General features: G+C 38.4%; 2 protein-coding genes across 5 annotated transcripts; both read left to right on the plus strand.

Moving 5' to 3' along the window:
• The first annotated feature begins 137 nt into the window (after nt 1-137).
• On the plus strand, nt 138-7796 carry LOC136676989 (DNA polymerase iota-like). 2 transcript variants are annotated; one of them, XM_066654318.1, is made up of 10 exons: nt 138-265; nt 731-853; nt 1342-1506; nt 2028-2171; nt 3439-3669; nt 5145-5323; nt 5482-5573; nt 5841-5980; nt 6145-6335; nt 6550-7796. In XM_066654318.1, exons 1-10 carry the CDS (start codon nt 220-222, stop codon nt 7339-7341), a joined length of 2103 nt encoding a protein of 700 aa, XP_066510415.1. In that variant the 5' UTR covers nt 138-219; the 3' UTR covers nt 7342-7796. The 2 variants fall into 2 exon arrangements, with proteins under 2 accessions (XP_066510415.1, XP_066510416.1); XM_066654319.1 differs by having other exon boundaries at nt 3442-3669.
• Nucleotides 7797-8064: 268 nt separating this feature from the next.
• On the plus strand, nt 8065-17424 carry LOC136676886 (WD repeat-containing protein 31-like). 3 transcript variants are annotated; one of them, XM_066654161.1, is made up of 10 exons: nt 8065-8142; nt 9635-9780; nt 10017-10143; nt 10349-10423; nt 11687-11831; nt 12348-12448; nt 12602-12669; nt 12783-12924; nt 13233-13395; nt 13895-17424. In XM_066654161.1, exons 2-10 carry the CDS (start codon nt 9734-9736, stop codon nt 14053-14055), a joined length of 1029 nt encoding a protein of 342 aa, XP_066510258.1. In that variant the 5' UTR covers nt 8065-8142; nt 9635-9733; the 3' UTR covers nt 14056-17424. The 3 variants fall into 3 exon arrangements, with proteins under 3 accessions (XP_066510258.1, XP_066510256.1, XP_066510257.1); XM_066654159.1 differs by lacking the exon at nt 8065-8142 and adding an exon at nt 8694-8826; XM_066654160.1 differs by lacking the exon at nt 8065-8142 and adding an exon at nt 8898-9028.
• Nucleotides 17425-18655: the final 1231 nt, after the last annotated feature.

An 18655-nucleotide genomic window follows, 5' to 3' on the forward strand; every position in this document is an offset into this window, starting at 1 on the left:
AATACTTAACAAAACTCTTTCTCTCTCTCTCTCTCTCTCTCTCTCTCTCTCTCTCTCTCTCTCTCTCTCTCTCTCTCTCTCTCTCCAGGGCACTAGGAGGCGGTAATGTAGCGCCAAATCTGTAGGTAAACTGAGAAAAGGAAAGAATAAATCAGATATATTTCTGTTATTATTTTGTTGTTTTGTGTAGTGTCTGTTTTAAATCACTTTTTCCACATTATGGACTCGGGAGAGGAAGAGGAGACAGGCTGGGATGTGGACCCAGGTAGCTATATTATTGTTTAAATTATTCTCTGTTTTTAATAAATGCAGTCAGATTTAAAGTTGCACTGAAATACTCAAGTAGAAGAAAAAAATAAATATTAAAACATCAGGGCAGGTCCATTTAAAACGTGTCAAGTCCAAAAACGTTTAGGACAACTGCACATGGGACTAAAGACACCTTGCCCAGTGCCAGAAGTCTGCTAGTGGGGTAAGCTCCCAGGCACTGGTCTGTAGAGCAGTGGAACTGTGTTCCCATTTAGCCACTTCCAGTAGCTTTGGGACTAATTGAAGTGGAGTGAAGTTGAACACCATCACATCCTCACAGCAGGGTTCCAATTTTTAGTGTAAAGCATTTCCAGAACATTTCACTGTTAGTTTAGTAAAATGGGACCAATTCCTAATGAATTCTCTTAAACACACAGTGTTACGCTACAGCGAAAAGGATCAAATTTATTTTGTGTTGTAGTTTCTGAAGTGGGGAATCAAGCTGTGGATCTCAGCGAGAGAGTGATCCTTCACTTTGATCTGGACTGTTTCTATGCTCAGGTTGAAATGATCCGGAATCCAGCCCTACGCACTAAACCTTTAGGTGAGTAAAGCATACTCTGGAAAATGTACCACTGTATGCAAATATTTGGACGGATCTGCTGCAAATAAGTGAACATATCCTCTACAGAAAAGCCCACCTCCTCACCTTGTAACAGACTGTTACTGTTTATTTGCAAATATAGTATTGGGCAAAAGATATTCCAAAATCCAAATAGAAACCATGCACTAAATATTTCAGAAAAATATCAAGTTCCAAGACTGTTATAACATTATTTACACCAAACACTGGTACATATACAAAATATTGTTTGTAGTTTATGCAGTACACTACAACGTTATGCAAATACATACCATCTCACAATACAAACTATAAACAGATAATATACACAAAACATACTGAATAGACAACAAGTGTAATATACACACATTTACTGTGTTTGAGATAAGGATTAACCAATTATAATTTTTTTTAGATGTTAGTGTTTGTAACTGAAAGATTAGAGTGGATATTCATTTGTGTTCCTTCAGGAGTCCAACAGAAGTACATCGTTGTGACATGTAACTATGTGGCAAGGGAGCGTGGGGTGAAGAAGCTGATGGGGCTAAAGGAAGCTCTGGACAAGTGTCCTGATCTGGTTCTGGTGAATGGAGAGGACCTCACTCACTACAGAGAAATCTCTTATAGAGTCACAGGTTCTTCATTATCAGCACTCTGCCTTTTCTCGGATACAGTGCATCACTGGTGCATCATTCTAACATGACAAAAAAGGACAGCACTTTAAAAATGAAAGCTATAATATATTGGCATTATGATTTATTAAGGAAAACATACACCAATCATCCATAATATTACCATCTCCTTGTTCCTACTCAGTATTGATTATTTACAGTTACAGACTATAGTCTGTTGTTCTGTATAGATCTTTAGACACCTTTCACCCTATTTTTCATTGGTCAGGACTCCCACAGAACCACCACAGAACAGATATGATTTGGGTGAAAAGGGAGCTAACAATTTATGCACAGCAACAGATGAATTCAGAGAATGGACAGTAAGTGTAGAAACAAGGAGTATCCTAATGATCTGGTGTGTGTGTGTGTGTGTGTGTGTGTGTGTGTGTGTGTGTGTGTGTGTGAGAGAGAGAGAGAGAGAGAGAGAGAGAGAGAATGACAATAAAAGTCTTCAATCTTGTATTTGCTCTATTGCTACTCAGAGCTGCTGATGTCATACTGCCCCCTGGTGGAGCGACTGGGTTTTGATGAAAACTTTGTTGATGTTACGGATTTGGTGGAAAAACGGATGAAAGAAACAAGCCTCTCAAATCTGTCCTTTGTAGGTCACATCTTTGAACATGAGGGTGAGCCATTAATACGTTACACTAAACATTATAACACAGTGTCTGCCTTCAGTCACTACAACCTGGTGAGCATGGTTTGTCATAGAGACAAATCGTTGTCTCTCCAAATGTATCAAGCTGTGAAAATGTATAATTTAAAAAGACATAATTCTCTAAATAATCTGTTTTCCATAAAAATGTAGTGACTACTATAGGTAGTATTACTATAAACCAGTAATATATTTAATAACATAAACATAAATGAATTATCTCCCATTCACACTGACTTTTAAAAATCCATCTAGGATCCAGAGTGTTCAGTGGTCTAAGATTTGTCTTTCTTATTGGGAGGTCACCGGTTAGAATGGGTAGATTTGCCCTTCATTTCCCATCACAAAGAGCACAGTGCTGGTTTGCGTAACACATCTGTTCTCCTTCAAGTGTGTAGAGCTGTAGACCTTGCATGGTGATCATGGCGGTTTTACACTTGAGCTATGATGCTTATGTAGCTGTCAGTGAACATCTAAATCATCTTATACTTGAATCAAACCATATAATTGTACGGTAATCTCCTCCAAACTCATCCTGTGGTTTCTGATATTATTTCAGGGTGTTATATCATCTCTGTTATATAACAAAACAATATTTTTAGTTTACTTCATCATTTGAACATAGCATCTGTCCACATTATTTGAAAATTTCATGAAGAATGGACCCCAATAGAAATGCTCCAAATATATTGAAACAGGGCGGCACAGTGGAGCAGCAGGTAGTGTCGCAGTAACACAGCTCCAGGGACCTGGAGGTTGTGGGTTTGAGTCCTGCGCTGCGTGACTCTCTGTGAGGAGTTTGGTGTGTTCTCCCCGTGTCTGCGTGAGTTTCCTCCGGGTGCTCCGGTTTTCTCCCACAGTCCAAAACACACACGTTGGTAGGTGGATTGGTGACTCAAAAAGAGACTGTAGGTGAGTGTGTGTGTTGCCCTGTGAAGGACTGCCCCCCCACCCCCCCTCCAGGGTGTGTTCTCGCCTTATGCCCAATGATTGCAGGTAGGCTCTGAATCCACCGTGACCCTGAACTGGATAAGCGGTTACAAATAATGAATGAATAAATTAATGTATTGAAACACAATCATTTACATTGAGTTCCATTGTAGGTTAAGTTTTATTATTTTGGAAATGCATGTTTTTCATTGGACAGCAACAATATATAGTCTTAAACCAATGTAAAAACAGTAGATAAATATACAGGTTCTATAACATGCTATGTTGTTGTGTTCTCACCACTTCAGCAGTGTGTGTCCAGGACCACTGTAGACTGGCTGTGGGGTCAGTAATAGCAGCTGAATTTAGGGAGGCAGTGCAGAGCAGACTGGGATTAACTAGCTGTGCTGGTGTGGCTAACAGCAAACTCCTCGCCAAACTGGTGTCTGGAACATTTAAACCAAATCAGCAGACCACCCTCCTGCCTGAAAGCAGAGGAGCACTGATGGACAGTCTCAGTGGACTCCGAAAAGTGCCCGGTAAACATACTTTTACAATACAAATAGCTTATATCATATTAAAGTATTTCTAGTTTTCATAAAATTAGAATATCATGAAAAAGTTGATTTATTTCAGTAATTCCATTCAAAAAGTGAAACTTGTGTATTATACTCATTTATTACACACAGACTGATATATTTCAAGTGTTTGTTTATTTTAACTTGATGATTATAACTGACAACTAATGAAAACCCCAAATTCAGTATCTCAGAAAATTAGAATATTATTTAAGATCAATACAAACGCATGTACAGCACTCAACACTTAGGTGGGGCTCCTTTTGCCTGAATTACTGCAGCAATGCGGCATGGCATGGAGTTGATCAGTCTGTGGGACTGCTCAGGGGTTATGAGAGACCAGGTTGCTCTGATAGTAGCTCTTCTGCATTGTCCTCTTCACAATACCCCATAGATTTTCTATTGGGTTAAGGTCAGGCGAGTTTGCTTGCCAATTAAGAACAGGGATACCATGGTTCTTAAACCAGGTACTGGTAGCTTTGGCATTGTGTTCAGGTGCCAAGTCCTGTTGGAAAATGAAATCTGCATCTCCATAAAGTTGGTCAGCTGCTTTGACCTTGGACCTCAGAAAACACAGTGGACCAACACCAGCAGATGACATGGCACTCCAAACCATCACTGACTGTGGAAACTTTACACTGGACCTCTAGCAACATGGATTTTGTGCCTCTCCTATCTTCCTCCACACTCTGGGGGGCCTTGATTTCCAAAAGAAATGCAAAATTTACTTTCATCAGAGAACATAACTTTGGACCACTCAGCAGCAGTCAGTTCTTTTTGTCTTTAGCCAGACAAGACCCTTCTGACACTGTCTCTTGTTCAAGAGTGGCTTGACACAAGGAATGCGACAGCTGAAACCCATGTCTTGCATACGTCTGGGCGTGGTGGTTCTTGAAGAACTGACTCCAGCTGTAGTCCAATCTTTGTGAATCTCCCCCACATTTTTGAATGGGTTTTGTTTCACAATCCTCTCCAGGGTGCAGTCATCCTATTGCTTGTACACTTTTTTTTCTACCGCATCTTTTCCTTACCTTTGCCTCTCTATTAATGTGCTTGGACACAGAGCTTTGTAAACAGCCAGCCTCTTTAGCATCTTGCCCTGCTTGTGTAAGGTGTCAATAGTTGTCTTTTGGACAACTGTCAAGTCAGCAGTCTTCCCCATGAATGTATAGCCTATAGAACTAGACTGAGAGACCATTTAAAGACATTTGCAGGTGTTTTGAGTTAATTAGCTGATTAGTGTGTGGCACCAGGTGTCTTCAATATTGAACCTTTTCACAATATTCTAATTTTCTGAGATACTGAATTTGGGGTTTTCATTAGTTGTCAGTTATAATCATCAGATTAAAAGAAATAAGCACTTGAAATATATCAGTCTGTACATTTATGCTGTTATTATTAAAGCTACAATATGTCTCTCTGTGTGATTGTGGCAGGGATTGGTTACAAGACAGGGGAGAAGCTGAAGGCCCTGGGTGTTGACAGTGTCAGAGATCTGCAGCTGTTTCCACTCAGAGATTTGATCAGAGAGTTTGGAGAAGCCAATGCCAAACGCATTCAGAACCTTGCATGTGGAATTGACCTCTCACCTGTGACCCCCGCAGGACCCCCACAGGTAACAGAAGCTAACTACCAGATGAAGATTTTGTAACTTCAAAGTTATTTTTTAACTTGACACACACATATACACACATATATATATATTATATTATATGTGTGTGTTTTTTTTTTTTGTTTTTTTTTTAATTATTGGTTTGCATGGTTCTGTTTCAGTCTCTGAGTGATGAGGACTCATTTAGGAGAATCTCCACAGTGAGTGAAGTGGAGAGTAAAGTGAAGGTCTTGCTGAGCAGCCTATGTGAGAGGTGTGTTTCCTTACAAATAAAGTAAAAATAATAATATGATAATAATAATTAATTTATTGTCTGTAACTGCTTATCCAGTTCAGAGTTGCGGTGGGTCCACAGCCTACATGGAAACAGGAACACATCCTGGACAGGGCGTCAGTCTATCACAGGATGATAATAATAATAATATAATAATAATGATCTGCGATTGTGTTTAAGTGGTGACATGATTTTCTCTAAAATTCCACATAAAACTAAAATCAAAACAAATGTTTGTCTGTTTAGGATGAGTAAAGATGGCCGGTTACCTCAGACTTTGAGACTGACCCTCAGACGAGCTTCTGCAGACCCTCTAAACCGCTGGTTCAGCCGAGAGAGCCGACAGTGTCCAGTACCCAGACACACGGCACACAGGATTTTAACAGGTACACACACACACACACACATTATATGTGGCTTCGTAGTCCTGCTATTGGAAGCCGTTGCTGCAGAACAGTAGATGGTTGCAGTTAAACACACACATACGAATATGTCAGAATTTTTATTGCTTAATTATGATCATTAATTTGGTTTCATATTTCTATTTGAGATTGCAGAGATGTGGTTCCTCATCTAGTTTTCATTGCGATGAAGCTGTTCCACAGACTGGTGGATGTCAGCACCCCATTCCATCTCACGCTACTGAACGTATGCTTCAGTAACTTACAGAACAAAACCTCTATCAAAAACCCCATAAGCTCCTTCTTTACACAAACCACTCCAGCTGCTACACACACACAGGTGAGATACACACAGACACAGACACACAAACATCTCCTGAATGTTTGTGACTGTGCTTCAGCCTGGAACTACTTTGAATGGGTTGTGAAGTGTCAGACTTGGGTAATATATTGATAACTTAATGTCAATAATTAGTGGAATGAATGGTCATATTTGCCTCATTATGTTTATCATATTTTAAGTAGATATTTATTTCGTATACATTTTCTTTCAGGAAACAGATTTTGGTGTGTGTGAGGATTCATCCAGTTTCACTCAGATTGATAAGTCTCTGAACAATAACAGGTTTTTCAAGCACATAACACCATCATCATCAGCATCACCCTCATCATCATTAACAACCCAGCCAAACAATGCCAAGTCTTCCACATCTCCAGGGCAACAGACTCAAAATTTAGCAAGAGTATTGGATAGAGGAGATTCCACAAACGCCAAAATTCAAGAAGAGGTGAAAAGTTTTACACTGCCTCATGGCGTTGATCCTGATGTTTTCCAGGCTCTTCCAGAGCACATCCAGAGGGAGCTAATGAATAGCTTCAAGACTGGAGCCTCTGTTCCAGATGAATCTATGGAAAGATCAAAGTTTATTCAATGTACACACTCTGGAGGGCAGGTAGATTTTCATATGAATCAACAAAAAACATCAGAAAATGGAAGCAAACATGGAGTCAATAACAATGAATCTGGTACCAAGAATGCTTTGGAAAGCCTGGGCGAACAAAGTTTACAAGACTCCAGAGCCAAAGAAGGTGCTATTAGTCAACCTTTTAATGCCTACACAAGCTCCAAGGTCCCTTGTAATGTAGACCCATTGGTCTTTTCACAGCTTCCCTCAGAAATGCAGAGAGAGCTGCTCACTGAGTGGAAACAACAGAAACCTGCACTGAAAATCTCCTCTAAACAGGCAATGAAACCCTCATCCAAAAATATGACAGCTCGAGATCGCCGAACCACACCTAAAGGCTCTCAGAACAACAACCTTCTTAAATATTTCAAACCCAGTTGAGACACAATCTGAGTAAAAATATAGTTGCTATACATGTGTATGCCCCTTAGAGAGCAAGCAATAATTTCCTCCTGTGATTCTTCTTTAAAATATGTAACAGCTTTTATACTGATGCTTACATTTCTGGGTATGTCAGAGTCTGTACTGTGCACTTCTGCACATATTTTAAATATGCCTGCTCTGTGGGGCATAAACGGTTTCATTCATGGAGTACAAAGCAATTTTTTTTCTGTGAGTTGCACTTGACAGAAACAAGGACACAATGTGTCACTGATGCAAAACACAGCAGCACCCTTTTGTTGAACAGTCCCTAGCATGAGTTAGTGTGCGAGGAATTAACACCCCTTGGGCTGCAGTTCATAACTGTGAGTTGTAAGAAATTTGCTTGAGGTGTTTTGCATCTAAAAAAGTAAAGTTCACTAGGTTTTCCAAAAACAAGTAACAGCAAAAGATACTCAAATACAGATGATTTTTTTGTCTGTCCTGAGTTGTATATTTATAAATATGTTAAATAATAATGTATTATGTATAATATAACCTTTATGTATTTTATTAAAACTGCTTTGGTAATAAAATGTGCTTCTTGAGTGATATATATATATATATATATATATATATATATATATATACAGTGAGCTCTATTCCATGACAGTGTGAGAGTCACCCGGTGAAGGCCTTGCGCCCAGTGATTCCAGGCAGGCTCTGGACCCACCGCGACCCTGAACTGGATAAGTGGTTACGGACAATGAAGTGGTTACGGAGCTATTCCATGAACAAAGTGCCACAGTGTGAATAAGAGTGGTATAGTGATTAATTCATTAAATTCATTAATTCAATATAATGCTATTTTTTATAATTACTTTGTAAAGGGTTTGGTAAGGAAGTAGAATAGGTAGAAATCTAATATTATTAGTATAAAATATTTAGTCTAAGTATGGGTAGTAGAGCTGTCAATCAACGGCTCTTAATACCAGTGTACCATTAATAAATACCATTAATAAATATATGCAACAATATTGATAAAAATGTTAACTTTTAAATTATGAGAACGATATAAACTAAACATTAACTCTGTGAACCGAATTTCGGTTAAGGTGTTAAGTAAGTAAAATAAGTATTTTTTTTATTTTGTTTAGTGTAAGGGGACTTGAGAAAAGAAGGATATACTTGGAACAGGACTAAAGAGCCGATTCAAATAAAAGAGTCATTTGCGAGTCGGTACCTTTTGGCCCGCGTTTGGGGGCACGTGACCTCAAACTCGCTTGGCAACACGTCGTAAGCGTCGCTAAGGAGAGAGAGCACGTGACCGCTCGACCAGCCTGGTTACCGTCTGAAGCGTCGCTAAGGAGACGGCGGAACCGAGCCCGAGCGCGCGCCCGAGCCGCGGCGGCGATGAGTCCGGAGCTGTCGGTGTTTTAGAAACACTGGGACGGTGTCCGCTCGAGAGGAGCGACGCCAGCATGGTACGCGCGCTGCAGTGATTCGGTAAGTGTGTGCGAGCCCTTTAAAGCTCTGCAACACAGTCGGCGCGCGAAAGGCGAACCGCTCCGGGAGACATGGGCGCCCCGACAAGAACTAGTGCCCCAATTAAGGCGGAAACGAAAACTCGAATATAGAGACGAACTTAAGCCGAAAGCTATGTTAACCAGCGGTAAACACGCACAATAACCGTTGGCCTCGAGCGCCGGTGAGTAATGCTACTGTATGAGAGCGCTGCAGTGAGCGCGTGCTGTAATCAGATGAGACACTAATGCAGTAATAGGATTCAGAGCCTTTCCGCCCTGTAGCAAAGTGGTGCACACCACACAGATCTTTCACACTGCAGTTCATCTGCGTCCAGTTTGTGGACCCCACTTAAGCTACGTCCATTGTAGACACACTGTAGGCGTTCAGTAGTACACACACTGTGTAAATAATCTCCATAGACAGGCATGGAATAATCTGGGACACTCTGGAGAAGCTGTACATGAATCCTCAAAGTGAAACGTTGGCTACAGGGGCTTAAAGACCTTCGGCACAAGGCTGCAGAGCAGTTGTGTTCTCTTGAGTCATGGGGCTTCATCCAATTCCTTTGAGATGAGCTGGCATTTAGAACAAGTAATCTAACATCAGTATTTGAATTCACTAATGTTTATGGGGCTGCCATCAGATCTTCGTTCCAACATCTAATTTAAAGCTTTCCCAGAAGAGTAGAATCTGTTACTGCAGTAAAACAGAACGATGATTGAGAGAAACAAAGAACTCTAGATTAACATATGTTTTTATGTTTGTGTTTTAATGTCTTATGTTCCAGGTGAGCAGAGTTGAAATGACAGTAATTTGTTGATGAATGTGGAGTGTGTGTCCTCTCTTCTGGACAACTCTGGTGTGTGTGTGTGTGTGTGTGTGAGGCATGGGGAAACTCCAGAGCAAAATCCGCCGCCGTTCTGACATCTACAAGTGAGATATTCCACATGCGCACACGCATGGACACATATTAGGCTTATTCTCTTATTTTTATATTCTTAGGCCTACTACTATTAGAGGTTACTAATTATGAGTTTTTAATTATTTGTTCATGTTTCTGTTCATTTTATTTAAACATTTTGTTTATTATACCTAATTCATCATTGATAACTGTTTGATGTATGGGTTGATTGAATGAAGTGATCAGTTGATTAACTGGTTGATTGTAGGGCCAAGGAGGCGGGGGAGGCTGTACCTGTTTCCCAGGTGGTTCAGTATGAACCTGCTCACTCTGATGCTATTAACTGTGTGACCTGTCTGACCTCTGACCTCTGTGTGTCAGGTGGGATTGACCAGGTGAGTTAGAAAGAAAACTGAGTGGGTGGGGTTTAAATGTGTTGTAGAGATTGTGGGTTGAAATGTATGGGAGAGATGTGGACGGAGTTAAAAGTGTTTTGGAGTATAAGTCTGTGTTTTGTTTTATTTATAAGCTATAAATTAGACATTTTTAAATCATTAGGTTATGAGTTAAGTTTGTATGTATGTGTGTGTGTTTTCACAGGCAGTTGTGGTTTATGACTGGAGAGCTGGGAAGCCCTGTCGATCTTTTCATGGCCATGGGAAGGAAGTCACCAAGGTAACTTGCCAGAGTAACAGCCAATGTTAACATCTCTAAACAGGCTTTTTAACATGTTATTTCTGTTCTGAACTGTTGTTTTCCAATTTCTTTGAGCATTGGGTACACTACAGGCCTTGAAAAATCAGAGAAGATTATAAACAGACTCACATTACATGATTGTTTTTTGCCCATTTTTATGGAGACTGGAAAAATTTCAGTCACAATCTAAATGACTGGGATTATAGAATACATGACTCCAGGATTCCAGCCTTTGGTTCAGCTCAAGCGAAACAAACACACCATCCAACACGAGCCGAGTTATCCAGTAGACACAGATATAAACAAACACACTAAAATACATTCATTCATTCGTTCATTCGTTCTTTTATTCATTCATTCATTAATTCATTTTCAGTATCTGCTTATCCAATTCAGGGTCACTAGACCCAAGGTGGGACACCCCCTATAGGGGGCGCCAGTCTTTCACAGGGCACCACACACTCATACATTCGCTCACACACTCACACATATGGACCCTTTAGAGCAGCCAGTCCACCTAACAACATGTGCATTTGGACCTTGGAGGAAACCCATGCAGACACAGGGAGAACAGTGGCCATAATCCATGTTGAATATTGAACATTGGATATGAATGAATCACCACACGCTTTCAGGTTGTGCACTCAATACTAGCAAACTGCTACATCACGATATCTGGTGGTAGATTTACATTAGAGAATCAGCCTCCGCCACAACACTACAGGATACTGAGTGGTAAATATTAAACATGTTTCATACTTAGGGTTTAGAATCAAGGTGGCCCTGAGTGCACTGGGAGAGGATCGGTGGAGTAAATATTAGATTATGAACTCCTCACACTACAGTATAATCTGGGAAGATAATTGTTTATGATTACCCTGAAATCTGGAGACATCTGGCAATTGTTGGGAGGAGCAAACAGGCCCAAATATTGACCCATTTATTCTGTAGTGTGAGTCTAGCATTACACAGACCCAGTTCAACTGGAACCCGGGGTTAAAATCGGACTAAGATTTCTCTAGTGTTACACCGGCTTTACAGTGTTCACTACATAACACAGTTTAACTGAAATTTATCTCAATAATTAGATTCCTATAACTGTGTAGCAGCTTATATATTCTTGTATGACATAAAAAAGGTGAATAAGATATTTAGATAAGATTTACGCCTATATAATCTAGCTTTGTAACCCTAAACTAATTAACTGTGTGTGTGTGTGTGTGTGTCTGTTTTCGTGTTCAGCTGGCCTGTTTTGCAGGCAGTACGTGGATCTTTAGTGCATCACGGGACAAGACAGTTTTAATGTGGGACTTTGCCGGTGGCTCAGACCCCATTCAGACATTTCGCGGACATGAGCTTGTCATCAATGGAGTTGCCATCAGTCCAGGTCAGCCATTTACCATTTTAAACCTATTAGCCTGAGGGCCCAAAATGTAAAAGCGTTTCCCATCACTGTGAAAACCATGCACATAGTTTCCTTTACTGTTAGATGCACAGTTAAACCTGAATGAGACTTCTAAGATTTTTGGATGCACAGCATTTCCTATCACTAAATGGCATTTAGTTTGTTGCTCATGAGTATCTCTGATGCATAAGTTCGTTATTAACAATAATGAACCCACATTTATTCATTAAGGGCCCACATTCTTTGTTCTTCTTTCATATGAGTTCAACTTTGATGAGCTGAAAAAAAACTGCTACCAACGAACAGGCTGTTCTTTGTAAATCAGTTCATTGTTTATTACTTCACAGACAAGATAAAGACAAAAATTGTTTGCTCAGTTTTAAACTGCTTGGACTGGTGAAAGAATGCTACATATTTAAATGTATTACAGCAAACTCTTCAAAACGTTAGGAAATAGCAGTGAATGCATTGATTTGTGATGTATCGTGTGGATTTCAGATGGCTCCAGGCTATGCACTGGATCTCGTGATAACTCTATGTGTTTGTGGGACATCGAGACCGGAGAATGTTTACAAAAAAGCACCATCTCACGCAACCTTGTGAGAAGAATATACTTTTCATAATAAACTACGTTATCCACAATACCTCGGCTCTCATTTAAAGGTCATGCTCTCTCTCTCTCTCTCTCTCTCTCTCTCTCTCTCTCTCTCTCTCTTCACTCTCTATTCACTCTCTCTTACTCATTTTCTCAGGTAACACATGTGTGTTGGGTTCCTGGGGGGCCATCAATTGTCCAGACTTCAGAAGACAAAACAATCAGGTGAGATTTTACAGCAGGTGTTTAGTCACAGGATGTAGGACTGTGATGGAAGGCACTGCTTGGAATTGTTGCTATACTCCACCCGTGTGTGTGTGTGTGTGTGTGTTTTACAGAGTGTGGGACAGTCGTAGTTGGCAGGTGACAAACACATTTCCTGCTAAACAGTACATTCAGACTCACTGTGATATCAGCACAAACTGCAACCATCTACTGTCCAGCAGCAATGGCTTCCAGGGGCAGGGCTGCGAGGCCACGGTGAGTGTGTGTGTTTATGTATGGCCTTATACACCATTGAAATCATAATGTTATTCTGCAATGGGTGTCTTGCCCATGTAAGGAATACTGGATTTTTGACAGATATGAATGGGATTGCTACGATTGATACAAAAACAGACCCTTATGTCAGCGCATTATTGTATAGTACAGAAATATATCTAATAAAATGTTTAAGGAGATGTTCGGATGATTTTGCACTATTAGTGGGTAGGTATTGAATACAGGATAGTGAAAATATTTGTTCATGTGCAATGTATGCTTGTGTGTGTGTGTATGTGATTGTAAAGCTGTGGGACCTGAGACAGCCAGGCTGTAAGGTGGTGGAATATCGAGGTCACATCCAGACCACTGCCTGCTGTGTCTTTCTGCCGCCAAGCATTGGCTCGCCTGCCCTTGTCGCCTCAGCATCGTTCGACAGCTCTGTTAAAATCTGGGACCAGAACACCGCAGGTAACACACACACACACACCCAAACATCCTAGGAATGTCATGTAAGTTAAAGCTATGTCATTTAATTCTAATAGAGGCAACATCGACTAAATAATTCAGTTTAATTTAAGGAAAATGTGTTCTGTTTAATTTAATCCTGTTTAGTTTCAGTGATTTCAGTCAGCGCAATTCAGCCAAATTTAGATAAGTTCAACTCTGTTTAAGTTATTTATTTCTGTCAGTTAAAATACAGTTTTAAGACAGTTAAATATTTTAGGTGTCAGCATAGACATGTATTTAGCTGTTCTTTGGTTTAGTGGTATTTGGATTTAACAAATTTGTATTGGCTGAGATCCATTTCTTTTTTGAGTAGATGACAAAGCACTTTTTATAAGTTGCTCTGGATAAGTGCTGTATAAAGCCTATAAAATAAAGTGAAATGATGCCAGTAGTTCAGTAAAATAATTGTCTTCATTTTCTCTCTCTCTCTCTCTCTCTCTCTCTCTCTCTCTCTCTCTAGCATGTTTGTGTACTCTGTCACTGGACGGTTCTGGTCCTTTGGTGTCTTTGGCTCCATGTGACTCCAGTAGTCTCCTTTGCGCCAGTTTTAACACTGGACTTCACCAGCTTAACCTCTCTCGTGGAGCCACACCTATTCTGAGGGAGATTGCTCGATTCTAAACACAAACACACACACACACACACACAGAGACCTCTGAACCTCTGAGGTACTGTCTCTATTCTGCAGTGGGTGTCATGCCCGTATAAGATATTCCAGGTCTAAGCTGTATTTCTCTATTAGAGAAATGCATTGGATTTTAAAAAATTGCTCCAAACAAAAATATTCAAAAATATGTTTCAACACACAGAATTATTTCTTTTTTTAAAGTGTCCAAATTGCCTTTAGTGTGATGTCATTTTAGTGCACAGGAGTGTTAGTCAGCACGTAGCATGTATGTAGCATAGTTTATATTTCCACTCCTTAATGACCCTGTAATGGAGCTAGTGATATACGTAGGAAAATGTAAACGAGAAAAAGTCCTTAGATCCAAGAGTTACAAATTGAAAAAGTTGAAAAAAACAACAGCTTGGATATGGAATTACATGCATGGGCATGCTGCAGAGTACAGAAACTTCAGTTGTGAAAAACATAAGCACACGCACAAATAGAAACTCACTGATTAAAATAAACAAAAAAAAAAGCTTCCCATTAACCATAGCTAACCAGCAACGCTAATGGCTAAAGCTAAATCACTGCCTGAAGAGATTTGCACATGGTGTTGGGAAATGTGGAGATAATTACTCAGGACATTATCTCTCTCTCTCTCTCTCTCTCTCTCATCCTCTCCCCCTCTTACTATCTTTCTCTCCTTCTCCTCATCAAACACACACACTGTGAGTCATTTTCATACAGCTATAAGCTAGATGTTCACATGGCATTCAGCCAGTCTCTGTGATTAAATTCTCATTTAACCCTCAAAAGTAGCATAACTCTTCTGTAATTTTATTTAAATATGAATAGTTTATATTAATTATATTATTTCTAAAATAAGATATTAAAATAATAATATTAATTAGATGAAAATCTGTGTCCCGCTCAAAAACAATTTTTTTTTCACATTGAACCAAACAGGAAAACGAGGTTCTGAATCAACCTGTCCATAAAGGATTTAAATCCTTACCAATTTGATCATTAATTAATTATGCATGCCATTATGTAAATATATTCATATAGAATTACGCAATGAGAGGAATATCTTCAGATCTACACATGCAGAGTTAAATGGTTGGTTTCAGTGTTCCAGAAAGTTTATCCTGTTGTATAATTTTAGGATGTCTCACTTTCAGTAGCAACCAAATTAAGAGATGGCATTTTAACAAAGAAAATATAGAGATACATTTCTTTGGACAGCAGCGATATATATCTTTAACCATTAAATACCTTATATTAATTCATAATATGTAGACAGGGCAAAACATCAAATTTTACACATCATGTAAAATGATATCATGTGTACCGCATTTAAAATCACAGCAATTTTATCTGATACTATTCTTTCTTTCCATAGAGAAAAGTCATGGAATTCTGCATAGTGCCAACTACAGAATTCATAGATCTCACAAATGTGATCTCTAGCTTATAGGTTTATATTAAAACTTGGAGGGCACTAAACAAACAAACACACAAATGGGCACAGCCAGGAGATACTTTTTTTTTTGATCCAACATAGCTTTTCATATAAATTAAGTTGTTTGTCAATATTTCTTTTAATTAATTGTCATTATTTTTAGACAAAGTGTAGAGGGCAACTGAATTATTCAAAATAAGTGACAAAAACGAAAAAAAAAAAAAAAAACATTGGAGATATGAGGTTTTGTTAAGATATTTTGAAGGATCCTGCTGAGAAGTGTCAATGCTTATTCCTATTTGTGATCAGAATATAGACCCTTAACTGGAACAAGCTTTTAGTTGACTTTCAGAGAAAACCTTGACATTTGTAAAGCTGCACTATGTAAGATTGTTGGTTTAAATTGAAAAAAATTGCATTACTGTGTCAAGAAGAATAATATCTGCTAATATATGTGTACTGCTGCTGAAAGTCATTTGTAAAGCCTGAAGTATTCATTCAACAGGCAGGAGCTCATGCACAGCCTCAAAAATAATGTCTGCCTCGATGGGCTGCTTACCTGAGTAACATTTAATAATGGGGTTGTGACACAGAGTGCCAGTGTGTAGGGCTGAATTTGAGTGAATGTAAGATGAGGGTTAACGCTGAATATGGAGTGATATGAATCAAGCAAACTTGTAAAGCACATAGCTTATATGCGAGGCACACAAGAAGCAAAGCATGCAATGAACAAGTGAAAGGAGACTTGAAAAATAAGGCCTACGTTTTTGCTTTTGATTAAATTTTGAGGTTCCATTGTTGTGTTTTTTGTTTAACACTTTAAAATGTATATGCAATTATTTATGACACAATGTTAATTCTGTTCTATGACGTAGAATATATTTCCATCCAGCCTAGTTCTTACCAAGTTCTTTTGGATGCTTATTTAACATGCTAAATTTTTACATAGAGATGACATTATGAAAGGAGACCTTTCTATATTTTCTACAGCAAAAAGAATGTACATCTTTTGTGAAACTTGAAGAAGATCAGCTTGAACCAAAAAATTCCAAAACTGTTAGCAAGCAGAAGTATTTAAATTTTTATTATTATGATTCTTCTACATGTTCCTGTAACAGCCTAGAGACATGGATGTATTAGAGTAAAACTAAACTTGGCCACCCTCATGTGGGGAGCCTGCTCTATGGAGCAAAAATTTCTTCATTTTTGGACTTCAGAGCAGTTTTGTTATTTATCTGATGTCATTTATAATTTGTAGAAAATTATACAAATATTTAAAAGTAATTTTCTACTTTTTAAGTCGTAAAAATATCTGATTACACTTTTAAAGATATTAACAGCATGATTCAGTGCAAATAGTACAGTTTGTCTTTATTTGGGTTTTGTGGTAACATTATCTTTAGATCAGTCTTTGCATCTTCCTTTGGCTTTTTTGCATACAGACATTTCATGCACATGAGTGACCACATGTACGTAAGATACGCAGATTAGTGAACGTAATTTAACCCATGCTTGTAAACAACAGTAATGCAGCAGGGGTAATATTAACTTATTAACCGCCCTGGTGCTGTAAATCTGTTACACAACATCAATATCACACTTGTGTGCAATTAATGTCTTTCAGTAATTCTTTTATGAAATATTTCATCTTTATCCTACCCCAACACTGCAGAAGACCTCTATGTTGGAAAATTAACAAACACAGTATAACGTTAAGACACACTTGCTAACTTTCTTACTCTTTTAACACACACAGAAACACAAAGTTTCTGTTAATTGGAGAACCTCTATGAAATAATAGCTGACCTACATATTGTTTGGACAGATTCTGGATTGCATTTGTTAAAATACTTTCACCGATATTATATATGTACTTTGAAGATTTGTGTGTATCTGTAGCTGTCTGACCAAATGCTCACATTTACACAAATTCTAATATATATATATATATATATATATATATATATATATATATATATATATATATATATATTCCATTAATTCTTTGCTAACTTCAGCCATAGATCCATTACAAAGGACAAGTACCATGACAAGATAAGAATCTTTAGGGAGGCAAATATCATTTGATTTTAACATATGATAAAAGCATTTTAAAATTTTGACCTTAACCCTGTTCTCTCTTTTTCGGGTTGAAATTGTGAAATTGGTTTATTATTTACAGAACCTAATAGGTTTGGTTAATAAAAAGTTTCAAAAGACTTTTATACTGTTTTGCATTCTGAAAGGCACATACTGGTAAAAACAAACAAATTTGTTCATTTTTGTTTTGTTTTTAAAAACATAAATAAAGACTAAATTACTTTTTGTATAGAATCTTTTTTATTCATTCAATCATTCATTCGTTCTTCCATTCATTCATTTATTCATTTTCTGTAATGATTTCATCCTGTTTTTTGGTCCTTGGTTGGTCTCGAGTGTACTCAGTATCACTGGGTGTGAGGCAGGAACACAACCTGGATGGGATGCCAGTCCATCACAGGGCATCACACACTTACACATTCACTTACACATATGGACACTTTTGCAATGCCAATCCATCTATTAACGTGTTTTTATGAGAGGAAACAAGAGCACCTGGAGGAAATCCATACAGCGAGCACACCAAACAACCCCAGGAACCTGGAGATGTGTAACAGTGACAGTGACTTGTTGCATCACTGTGCTACTGAATTCTAATTTCAGTTTAAAATAAAAGATAATAATCTTGGAATTTAAAAGCAAATACTACACAATTTTTGCAAGACTATGCTGTTGCAGATGTGGGCTGCTTCTACTGTTTCTATTGTAATATTTATGAAAATTTCTAGAGGTATTTATTCTGAATTTGTATTTTCCTGTGTATCTAAGTCAGGACATCTACTTTTACTTCAGTTCCATTTTCCTTCAGTTCCATTCCATCTCCTCAGTTCCATTTCCTTTGTTCATATTTAGTTTTCACCGCGACCCTGAAATGGAGAAGCGGAGAAGAAAATGATGATGATGATGATATTTAGTTTTCAGTGTTTAATTTTGTAGGTGTGTTGATGATGTGCTGATTTGTGACTGGCTTGAATTAAAAGTTTTCATTTTCAGTTTTAGGCCAGTGATAGAATAGGGTAGTGCACATTTCAGATTCTCAATGTTCTTAGATT

The sequence above is a fragment of the Hoplias malabaricus genome, chromosome X2, assembly GCF_029633855.1.
Source record: "Hoplias malabaricus isolate fHopMal1 chromosome X2, fHopMal1.hap1, whole genome shotgun sequence".
Taxonomy (NCBI): Eukaryota; Metazoa; Chordata; class Actinopteri; order Characiformes; family Erythrinidae; genus Hoplias; species Hoplias malabaricus.

Excerpts from the sequence above, each read along its gene's own strand:
- LOC136676989 (XM_066654318.1), top strand. The coding sequence starts at position 220 with ATGGACTCGGGAGAGGAAGAGGAGACAGGCTGGGATGTGGACCCAG. Across the intron at positions 1,507-2,027 it reads AATCTCTTATAGAGTCACAG|AGCTGCTGATGTCATACTGC; the intron begins GTTCTTCATTAT and ends ATTGCTACTCAG. Across the intron at positions 5,324-5,481 it reads CCCCCGCAGGACCCCCACAG|TCTCTGAGTGATGAGGACTC; the intron begins GTAACAGAAGCT and ends GTTCTGTTTCAG.
- LOC136676886 (XM_066654161.1), top strand. The coding sequence starts at position 9,734 with ATGGGGAAACTCCAGAGCAAAATCCGCCGCCGTTCTGACATCTACAA. Across the intron at positions 11,832-12,347 it reads TGGAGTTGCCATCAGTCCAG|ATGGCTCCAGGCTATGCACT; the intron begins GTCAGCCATTTA and ends TGTGGATTTCAG. Across the intron at positions 12,670-12,782 it reads TCAGAAGACAAAACAATCAG|AGTGTGGGACAGTCGTAGTT; the intron begins GTGAGATTTTAC and ends TGTGTTTTACAG.